This window comes from Lissotriton helveticus, chromosome 9 (genome assembly GCF_964261635.1).
Source record: "Lissotriton helveticus chromosome 9, aLisHel1.1, whole genome shotgun sequence".
Lineage (NCBI taxonomy): Eukaryota > Metazoa > Chordata > Amphibia > Caudata > Salamandridae > Lissotriton > Lissotriton helveticus.
The window spans coordinates 89,772,831-89,784,921 of record NC_136070.1 but is presented as its reverse complement, the minus strand read 5'-3'; the positions used below and the strand labels follow the sequence as shown (position 1 = coordinate 89,784,921).

The following is a 12,091-nucleotide window of genomic DNA, read 5'->3' as shown; positions in this document are numbered from 1 at the left end:
CACAGTACCTCCAATTTGCTCAGGCTCACTCTCGGTCGCCCTCAGACAATAGCACGAAGAGGGCCCTTTCACCAACGCCATAGCTTCTGCACACCCCCCACGGCTCGCCTCCTCTGTCTCTTTTCCCACGCTGCTGCTCGCGGGTGGACCCGACGGGCGACTTCCGGTCCGGGCCCCCGCTGTCGTTGCACTGCGTGGCAGCCGCCTTTAAACTTCTGTCCCCGGGTTCAGTCCCGGAACTGCACAGTCCGTATCTCGGGTTTGCGGCGTCACCGGAGAGGCAGACTCGGCTCCTGGTGCACCGCGCACTATCAGCAAGCTATTGCCAAGCTCAGTACTATCAGCGAGCTATTGCCAAGCTCAGTTGGCAGGATGTTGTTCAGGATAATGAGGCAGGGGAAAGGTCCTGGAGCAGCCGAGAGCTCACGCGGCCATCTTGATCAGGCGCGTTGATCCTCCCCAATTGTTTATTTTTTTAAATACTTTTCACTAAGGAAACTCTGAAAAGGATTTAAAAAGATTACAAAAGTGTCAGACTTGAAATGGAAACACTTGCCAAGGCTTAATTTACTTTCCACATGATTTAGATGATTTAGAGACTAAGTCATCTGTAATAGCCCAAGGTGTAGATTTACGGACCTGCAGTAGAAATGCCATGCTAAGTACACCGTCTGCCTCAGATGCTAGCTGAGTGAGTGCAACAGATGTCGCCTTCTCCCAGAGCCATTAAAGCCTCTGTGCGCCAAAGCTGTGCTTCATTCAATATGTTGAATGCGATGGATAAAACAAAAACAACATGAAAGCCTGCTCTTCAGCCATACCCCAGTCAAAATTGTTGCGATGCTTCTAAAGTCATGCTGGGAGGGGTGGAGAGCAACACAGTCCAGGGGTAAGTATTTGAGGGGGAAGCAGCACACGAGGGAGAGAGATGGAAAACACATGCACCCTTATGGAGTACTGAATGAAAAAGAAAAAAATGTAGTCATTGAAGGATAAAATTCAACCAATCACTTGTAAAGCTACTTCATCAACCTTTATCCTTGGTGGCTTTTGATTAATTGCTTTTCTTTAACTCATCTGTTCTGTGTCTTTTACTTATTTTGTGTTTGAAAAAATACCAATAAAGTAATTGAAATCAAAAAGGATTGTAAGGAGGATATGCTACAGGGAATGAACAAACACAAGAAAAAGGCGGCGGCAAGACATCAAATAAGAAGCAAGCGAATGAAGGTGACAAGTAAGACAACTAGTCGTAAGCAATGAGTTGGCTGTCAGAACTTTGTAAGTTCACAATATGTATTTCCCAACCAGACAGCTTGCCTGGTTGATATGCAAGACCTAAAAAAGACGGCTGTCAATACATTGAATGACCACTCATTGGTGGGTCCTTCTTCTGTTTCCATGATCTTAGTGGAAATAAAAGGGATGGACCATCTGCTGTCTCTTGCTGCCCTACAGACTGGGACAGTACAGAAGGGGCAAAAGAGTCCCTGTACCCTGAAGTGAGTGCTGTGTTGCTCACTGGCAATCAATGGCACACATTTAGTATCGTTTGTAACCACAGACTGTGAAGGCACTGGATGCTCTACAAGGTTACTCCATCTTTGTCACCTCCTTGTAGTATCAAGAACTCATCAGCATAAAAAGGTATTTAGCCCATGATTTGTGAGCAAGGGGACCGAAACAGCACTCACGTAGATTTTCAATTGCCAAAGGGGTCACACTTAGGAGAAGTCATTTGTAAGAGGAGGTTGGGGAACTGTGAGTCTGACAGGTAGATTCATTGATGATGTGGCAATGATATGAATTAGTTGCTCTTGCAGGGCCCTTTACAGAAACCAGCCATGAAAGGTGTTTTCACCAGTTTTTGAAGAAATTCAATTTAGTTTTTCTGTAAACAAATTCCACCTTTGTAAGAAATTTGGACGAGATTGCTAAAATGTAGTTCTTATGCAGCAGGGCTCTCCTTAAGAGTGTCATGGTGTTTTGCAATCCATTAGAGTTCTGGTCAGATTAATACAAACGGGCCAGGAGGGGCACTGGAGAAGATTGTCAGGCGACCAGACACACAGAGGATAGACGGAGGCAAGACAGAAGTAAAAGCAAATACCGGATTGGTTCTAATTGTACAAAACAAGAGGCAATATCAATTGAATGCCCAAGGAGAAGAAACAGACATTCCAAATGCAAAACTCAATAGCCGGATGAAACAAAACACAAATTGTTAACTTCATTATAATACATGGGATTCTACAATCCCTGTAAAAACTCCTGTCTCTAATTTCCTTATAATCATCGACTTTTGATGCACCTAGTTGCTGTTTAAAGGGAAAAAGACATCAGGACTCAACTGTAATAAGTTATTATAGTCTAGTTCTGACATGAAAATGCCTTCTGCCAGAGCAAGCAGCCGAGGTGAAAGGCAGGTTAGGTCATGGAGCAAATATCTAAAGCAACAAAAAAGGATGTTGCTATTCTTTCTTCTACTCTAAATTTCTACCTTCCAGTGACTAGCAAAAAGAACATATTTACTTTTTGTTATCCTTAGACATTTATAGAAAACTTAGAACCTTTCAGCCTGTTTCTACACTTTCCGGACTAATGCAGCTTTTTTTTTTTAACTGACTTGTATTGAACTGTTTTCAATATATTTTTCAACAAATATCTAGTGGTTTTTCATGTGTTTTATTTTGCACTAGAGGTTCTATTTGAATTCTTCATGTTTGCAAACATATGGTCTCTTTCAAATGAAAGAGCTATCCACCAAGGTTTTGAGAGGTTTGTGGGAAAGATGAACATGTCACCATGTATGATATGGGATAAAGTACCCCTAGCCATACATTATGAGGATATTGCAAGTCACCTCAGATTTCCATAATATTATATATGGTTATGGATCTCCACTGGATTCAAGCAAGCCGGGCGGAAGACGGCTGAACTGCCAGTAACCGGTCCTCGGTAGCTTGTTTCCGGTCCAGGGAAGGCATGGCTTGGCTGTTCGGGCTGGACTGTTCCCATGAGGCACAGGGTTGGACTGATTTGCATATGGCCATGTCTGAACTGGGGTGGCAGAGTAGGCTAAAGAACGGTGATGGATTAAACCCAGATCAGTTGACTGGGGGCGAGTGCTTGTATTGTCAACGCTCCGTCCATAATTTCCTTTGGTTTTTCTTTGCTCGCCATAAGTTGGCAGGGTATGCTCAGACGTGAGTCCCTTGCTCACTTTGCCACTGGATTCAAGCAAGCCGGGCTGAAGACGGCTGAAATGCCAGAAACCGGTCCTCGGTAGCTTGTTTCCGGTCCAGGGAAAGCATGGCTTGGCAGTTCGGGCTGGACTGTTCCCATGAGGCACAGGGTCAGACTGATTTGCATATGGCCATGTCTGAACTGGGGTGGCAGAGTGGGCTAAAGAACGGTGATGGATTAAACCCAGATCAGTTGACTGGGGGTGAGTGCTTGTATTGTCAACACTCCGTCCATCATTTCCTTTGGTTTTTCTTTATCTACATTCTTTAACATTGAAATTGGCTGCTAGTGTAGGCCTAAATTTGTGAACACACAGCCATAAGGTTTTCGGAAATTGTACAATGGACAGTTTATTACAAAATGTTCATACTTATTACATGACTGATCGTAACAGCATGATCACTTTTTTGCACGAGCACTTTCCATTCACCACTAACCGAGCACCTTCTGTTCCTCTTAAAATGATCAATGTTGTTGCTCATGCTGCATCAACTGTTGCCTAAACAATATAAACACATTTATTTATTTTATGGCATATGTGCATTTGTGATTGCCATAGGGATCTTTTGACCCGGATGGAGGATCTCCCTGTTATGACCCCCCCTAATGAGTATGATGTGCACAAACTAAATCGTACAGAACCAATACGCTGTAAACTGTACTTAACCCAGGTTCTGAGGAACATAGGGTAACCCCATACTTTTCCGCGGAAGTACCAGACCGGCAGCTTAACTTGTGTTCTGCAAGTCACACATACATGTACCAGCAATGAGCATCGAACAAACTGACTACTATAAAGATTCAGATGGAAACAGAGAGGCATAAACAGAAAACAGGGATTTTTTTCACAAACAATTCAGACAAGTTGAAAATTGCATTTTACTTCTTAATTCTTAACATTTCCCTCAGGTGCTGTTACTCAAAAGGATTAAGAAATATTTTTGTTAAACAAAAGCTATTGTTTATAAGGGGATATGCTGAAAAATGTGCATACTGAATACACAAGCCTGCAAAAGGTAATCCTTTTACGCAGATATCATCTTTTGTAAAATGCACTGGTATGTAAAACAAAGAAACATTATTCAGAAGCACATATACACAGTTCTTACCTGTGACCCCTTCTTGCTGCCAGGCAGGTTAATGATAAGAGTCTTCCCTCGGATTCCACACACAGGCCTGGGGGGGGGGAGGGGAGAGAGAAGCAGGAAAGATGAAGAGGAAGGATTTAGTTCTTGGATCATTTTAGAAATCAGGAGAAGAAAAGAGGGGCGAGAGCTAGGATTAGCACAATGACTGCTGCAACAGCTGCCACAGTTAGCAGCTAACATCCTGTGGCATTAATAGGGGCAACCAAGTTACTTAACTAAACACTAGTTTCCAAAGACTTTCTTTACATCAAAGTCGCGTCTTTGAACATCCCCTTTGTAAAGAAGTGCTTTACGTACAAAGTACAGTTGGAGGAGGAGGCCAGCTAGCATGGCTTTCCCACCATCAAAATGAGATAGAACCAAAGATTGGACAACTGTTCTGAAATGGCCTAGTGGGATTCTAGCTTTAAGCTTACTATCGAGCTGGAAAGAGATCGTTTTGGATTTGTGGGATTGCATGGTTACCTTATGGTCGAAGATACATTAGAATGATTTAGCTGAAGGTACCAATGTTGGGAGATGCTATTAGATAGTTGTGTGTGGCTTTCGTCTGAAGTGGTAAGAAGCAGATGTGCCAAATGCTTACAGAGAGCAGTAGCCGGCTCTCTTTATTACAGCATTGAGCAAGGAGCAAAAAGTCATTGGAGGGTCTCAGTTGCGAGGTAACAATAAATTCTACGTTTTAAATAAAGCAAATTCTTGTTGTTGTCTTGGGTCCCAGTAAACAAAAACATCTAAGTTCCCAAAAAACTTAACTTCTTGTACAATTTAAGGCAGATGCATACTTGGATTCAAATGAAATCGACATATCATTGGGAGCCACGTGCTAGCTTCAGAATTCGAGATGCAAGATCTCTATTTCTTATCCCAAAGACTAAGCATGTTAGTGTTTGTTCTCTGTGACCCTTGGTATTAAAGAAAAGGAAAGAACCAAACAATGATAATGGTAGCAGTCAATCCTGAGTGTTTTAGTTATGGCAGCTACCTCAGCTTTTGAAAAGTCATGATTAGTCCTTTAGGAGAGGTGAACTGATTACTGAGTCTTGATATGAATGAGTATATGGACCATTAACAGAGCAAGTTGCTACAGCACAAAGTATGTCATCTTAAAAAACAAGCACTGTTAAGCAATTAAATCAAATAAAGACTTCCCAAGCAGATGCAAGACAAAATTCCTACTCTATTAACAAGCAGAAGTCACAAGAAAGCATACTTTGTCAAAATTGTCCAACAAACAGACAACAAAGGTTGGTGATCTTCTACTCAAGTAAATAATTAGCTAACTGAAGACCAAAGCATAAGCAAATTTGTTAGAAAAGAACTCTAAAATGGAGGAAGATTCTAAGCAGGGGCGGCTCTAGGCTCATGGCGGCCCTGGGCAGGGAGCGTAGGTAGGGGGCCCTGGAAGAGGGGGTCCGGGCGGAGCGTGGAGGACAGTGAAGAGGGGGGTCAGGGTATTTGGAAGTTGAACAGAGCCGGAGTCCGCCAAATCCCTGCCAGGGGCCACCACACAAATATGTATCCATCCTCAGAGAATTATTATATTAAGGATATATATTGGCGTTGTGGCCCTGGGGTTTGGTGGCCCTGTGCAGGTGCACAGCTTGCACATGCCTAAGGCCGCCCCTGGTCTAAGGATTTCTAATGTCTAAAAATGAAAACTCTTTGGTCAGAAGCAGATTATTTCCCTATTAGAGGACTGTTGAGCTTGTCATCAAACGACAATAAGGCGCAACAAATTCTTCCAAATTTATCTTACAATGCCTGTTTTACATGTTGGAAGATTTTGAATAAGGATGCCAGGCTCTTCCCTAGAAGGGAGAGAATTTAGAGAAATTACAATCTATGCTGAATGGGAGCTATAAACATACAACATAATTCTGAAATCTAGGCTTGTTATCCATCCTGCCCTTCTTCAATAGAATGAAGAAGGCAATCTGTCAGTCTGTCCCCAAGCACATTGACCAGGTGAGTGGTTTGACTTCTCCAAACTCTGGAGATAGGCAAAGGGTTACTTACTCTTCTAGGACATTACAATCCTGACAACATCAGTGGTTGAAAACGGAACACTCTGCTTTATCTTTCATTCATTAGTATATTTGGCCTCCTGGCTCAGGAAGTCTGGTGAAATAATACATCAAGCACATACACAACTGAGAAGTGACCTGAAATTTGAATGCCCTAACTCCTGGGTTAATTTCCTTCTCAGCATGTAACTGAAATCACCTATTTTTGCTGAAATCACCTACTTTTTATTCATTTAAAGCAAAGCAGTATTGTAATCTGACAATAAAAGGGGCAAACACTTTGTACCGCATTTCACCCCTCACCGTTGTCAGACTTAGAAAATCATTTTGATACAAAACATATGAAATTGAAAAAATAATAGGGAAAGAAATGATCATAAACAGCAGGAGAGGAGAAAGGAACATAAGGCAAGATAGAGGGTGCAAGATGAAAAAAAAATTAAGGGAGTTAAGGGGTGCATTAGGCATATATCCCAAAAGGGAAAAAAAATGAAAAACAAGAAAATAAACACAATTAGTGAAAGAAACTGGGGATATCGGAGGAGAAAATACATGTTTTAAAAAAAAGTTTAAATTAACTGAAAGGTAGAACATTTAAATTAATTCTCTTGAGTTGCAGGTACAAAAATGTAAGTGATGGGGATACTGAGGAACAAACAGACTAAATCCTGGAGGCAGGGAGGTAAGTGTTATACATCCATTACAGGAAGGATTAAACGCGCTATGAAATGAAGATTAACACAGGAAAATGCGTCTGGATACAGTGCAAGCACCAAGGCCTTGACATAAGGAGGAGTCAGGAGCACACAGCCCACAGGAATTAAGAAACTAGTGAGAATCACATGACCTTGTAATTGCAGAAAAACTTTCACAATATGTGAGACTCAACATTTTGAGGCACTGCATTTAAGAAACACCGAAAACGTGCTATATTCTCAGGAAACACTAAGCACCAAGCTTCCAGTACCTTACCTCTTCAGTACTGTACGATTAGTGAAATATCTATACCCTTTTATTTGCCAACCCATACCAAATATGCCTGAGAATTGAGAAGATATAAACCTAGAGCGTTCACAGTATTGAGAATTATGCAACACATGAGGTCTGAGAAAACCTGCGCATCAAGAAGCAACTTGCATTATATACTGAAGTACAAAGCGTACATCAATGAGTTTCTAGCATGCCACACAGCTAACATGGCGTCGTTTTGTGGTCCCTCACCTTTGTGAACTTAATGGAAAGCTTTCGCAATCTAATGTGGCCTGGGATGTAGGCCAGAAAAATGGCAAAATAATATTTCATTGTTCCAATACATTAATGAACTCCTCTTCATATGGAAAGGAGGATACATGAACTAAGTCATAAGTTTTCTCAATAATAATGATTTCAACTTACGTTTTACACCTCTAACATTGAAAAAGAGTAATATCTGGACGTATTAATTATTGTGGAAAATCAGTGCTTACATAGTATACTGTTCCATAATGTGCACCCGTGCAGCTTAGATGCTCTGAGCTGCCGCCAGCCAAAGTTATCTGCAAGTATACCACACGGTAAGATCACCAGAGCTAGATGAAATTGCTCTAAGATGTCTGATTTCCACCAGGAAGCTTCAAAGACGGAAGAACAGTTTAAGATAGAGGTTATGACTGGGAGATCATCAATAAAGCAAAGATCAATCCCGAAGCATGGCTGCTCTAGTGGTATTCAGAGAACCAGCAAAAATATACATACCAGTGACCAGAGGCGCAACTGGTGTCAAATTTCGGAGGGGACTAATACAAATTACGGGGGGGGGGTTAATTCTTCCAGCAATTGGCAGAGCGAAGATGCAGGGGCTCTAAGAAGTGGTGAAAGAACAACAAAGCCTCGTTAACAAGTAAATGGTCTTTTAAAGACCTATGAAGGATGCTGTAAGACGGACGCCAGACCACAACAGCTCAAAAACTGTCTGTATGTGTTCCCGGGATGCTGTAAGCCCGGGCTGACACACACGACCGGGTAGGGGCGCAAAGCCCTTTGAGTCCAATGGGCGTTGTGCCTGAGTGATACCTTTTTCCAGGAACATTCTGAATAAACATGGCAAAATCATACATACTTATTCAAACCTTGAAAGGGTATCGCGTATCTTGGCAACAAAACATCTTTCTAGTAGGGTCCTCCACTTTGGAGACTAATGATTGACTCTTGTATATGCCCTATAATGAGCTAGAAATTTGGGAAGTTCCCTCTTTAGGTGGTGAATCCCCGCCCTGTGTTTCCTCTAATTATAAGACATCATGTGCCATTAGTGATCCACCCTCACTTAAGACAATGGTAACATCAAACTCGCTGAAATAGTTGGATATTCCTAGAGGAAGCCCACTGAATAGCTATAATGATTTAAACGCAGGATATACTCCCACTACTCGACTGACTGTGCAATCTTGGAATATAGCTGGGTTAAGCTCTAAGATTACATCTCCCGACTGGCATGATTTCATGGATCAATATGACATTTGCCTCCTACAGGAAACTTGGATGGTAGATCCTTGTTTCCGTGTAGGCTACTTAACCTATAACTATATATAACATACCAGCTGTTGGGGGTGGAAAGGTAGAGCCGCAGGAGCCTTAATAATATGGGTTTGCGAAGAAATTGGCTTTTCTATCCAGACACTTGAGACCCCTAGCAAGGACATCCTAGTAATTAGGGTGAAGCTGGGTCATTGGGAGTCTATCGATATTTATAACGTCTATGCATGAGGGATACATTGTAAAAAATCGGAAGTTATAGCGGCTCTCGATATTTTGCTAGACCAGCACTCCAGGGGTAGGAATGTAATAATTGTGTGCGATTTTAATGCAACCTTTGCGCCCCTTCTAAATAAGAAATGCAATTCCATCGATGAGGAAGACGACCAGTGGGGAATTCCCAAGTTAGATCTAGCTCCCATAAAAAAATGGTTGGATGTGATGATCCAGATACATTCTATTTGTTTGAAGAAAGGCGTAAGGGCGGCAAATGGTAGATCCCCATCTGACAGACAAGGAGCTAGTACATTTAATAATGGTACAAGTTCTAGTCGCATTGATTACCTACTGATTAATTTCAATCTATGGAATGTGTTTATGGACATGGTGGTAATAGAGAGGCTAGAGAGCGACCACAATCCCTTGTGTTCAGCCTTTGATTTATCGATGAGGGAAGAAATTAATCCTGCACATAGGGAAATAACTACTCTGGATGTTGCTCCCTCAAATAACCGGAGACGATTAAAATAGGCAAACTTACTTGAGAATCCTGAGGCCCTTGAGAAAATCTCATTAGCAGTGCTATAATTACATTAGAAGCACTAATGACGAATGCCGCAAACCCTGAGACTGTAACAGAATTTCACGAAGAGTTTTTTGCCCAGCTTTGTATTCATTTTTATAAGCAATGTAAGACCAGGGGTAATCACCCTAGCAATACTTGTAAATGGTTTAATAATGAATGTAAGGCCGCACGTAGATCCCTTGGGAACACAATCAGAGAAGGGGGCCCCATTAAAGTGCATATTGCAAGGCAAACATATATGAAGGTACAGTAAAAGGCAAAGAAAACCTAGAATGAGAATAGATGGTTAGACCTAAAACGTGCTTGTGAGAGCAAAAATTCTAAACAATTTTGGGATGTTGTAAAGTGAGGCAGTGGTGGCCGGCCATCTGAACCAACAAATCATGTAACTCAGGACCAATGAGTTAGTCATTTTAAACCCCAATACGCTTGTAGCACAGAGGAGGATGATGAGATAGCTGAGCTTTCATACTCTTATTTTGGTGGCCCGGCTTTTAATGAGGCCGATGTCAGCCTTGCACTGGGGACTGTAATGAGTGGTAAAGCTCCCGATGGAATCCCAGCTGATATATTTGTTTTTGACAAATCGTAATGGAGCCAGTATATTATGATTTTAGCAAACACAATCGCCAAGGGTGCACCAGTTCTGGCCTCATGGAAAGGGGCAGGGTTAATCCCTATTTTAAAAAGGGGGATAAAAGTCAGCCTGGAAACTATCGGCCAATTAGCTTGATATATTCCCTTCAAAAGGTCATGGGATGACTTGTACTAAATAAGGTGCAAGATTGGGTGGAGGAGCAGGACATACTATCATCAATTCAGGCGGGGTTTCAGGCGCGAACAAGCACTATTGATCAGATATTTCGCTTTACAATGCTTTATTGGAAGACGGTGGTCCTAGACAGGGACAGCTTATATGCTGCCTTTGTGGACCTTAAATCTGCCTTTGACCTTGTCTCCCGCAGCAAATTATGGGTATTACTGCAAGACCTGGGTATGACCCACGAATTATTATCTCTCATAGCTAGACTCCATGAGGGAAATTAAGCAAGAATTAGGTGGGGCGCACAAGGGCAGGTCACTAACTCATTTCCTGTAGAAAGGGGTGTGCGGCAAGGTTGCGTAACAGTACCTACTTTATTTTCTGTGTTTATTAACGGGATTGCGAAATTTCTGGAAGCTACCCTCACTGATGCCCCTGCCCTAGCTGGTGTGAGAATTCCCATTTTAATATTCGCGGATGACACGTTGATTATCGCTAAAACACCGAGCGGGTTGCAGCGAGCCCTGCTGCTCTTTGAAGAGTTTTGCCATCTGTGGGGCTTATAAATCAACGTGTCAAAAACGAAATTCATGACTTTTAATCCTTATAGATCATTCAGAGCGGACATGACTTTGAATACCCGACCCTTAGAACAAGTAAAAGACTTTATATATCTGGGGATCATAATGCAAGAAGACATGAAGTGGAATAAGCAACTGGAAATGGCCACACTCAAGCATCGCCAGTTGGCTGTAACTTTGCAAACTGAATTTAATGCATCTTAAATTAAACCAGTTAATCTAGCTTTGCAAATATATAATATGAAAGTTGTTAGTTCCGTGTTATATGGGGCAGAGCTCTGGGGATTTAAGAACCTTTCTAAACTAAATACAGCGGAAAACAGGTTCTTACGGAATATAACTAACCTGCCACAAAGTACCCCAGTGCGTCCGCTGCTCCATGATTTAGGCAGGAAGTCACTGGCTGATATAGCCAGATTGCCCAGAAAGCACCCAGTTTCCACCCAAAGCATTGTTGAAGCAAAGATACTGGATTTGGGTGACTGATAACATCGTCAGAAATAGTGATTCTTCAACACTAACGGGGCACTTTTTAAACGTGAAGCCATTACAAAAGCTAGAACCATACTGGGATACTATAACCAAGCCACATGACAGGAAGTTATTCTTTCAGTTCAGAGTTGGATCATTGCCAGTAAGGGTTTTTTCAGGTAAATGGGAAATGCGAACTAGCATTTCTTTCCCCGTTTGCCATGCACATTCGGAGTCTTTGGCCCACTTATTATTTGTTTGTCCAGCATATACGGTCCCGCGTCGTATGTGGTTGGCTCCAATCTGTAGAATGCTGGGAACCAGAAGTAATGACATGGCGCTCAGACTACTGCACTTAGAAACAATGCTACCTTTTGCCATTGCCCTGGCAAAGTATCTAGGCTGGGCATGGTCTATTAGATCTCAAGCAATCAATATTGGTTAATGGTCTGATTATTGATTATGTGATTACATATTTCATGCTCCTTAGTTCCAGTTTTTTAGATTAATCTTTGTTATACTGTTGTTAAGAAGTG

General features: G+C 41.9%; 1 protein-coding gene across 11 annotated transcripts in view; it reads right to left on the bottom strand.

Annotated features, from left to right (window-relative positions):
• Window positions 1–12,091, bottom strand: part of GPHN (gephyrin) — a 1,934,090-nt gene that overhangs the window by 714,082 nt on the left and 1,207,917 nt on the right. For all 11 annotated transcript variants that reach the window (XM_078659537.1, XM_078659532.1, XM_078659529.1 and 8 more), the window contains one exon: window positions 4,356–4,422. In XM_078659537.1, the coding sequence (XP_078515663.1) occupies window positions 4,356–4,422 (67 nt within the window). The remainder of the gene's footprint in view (window positions 1–4,355; window positions 4,423–12,091) is intronic.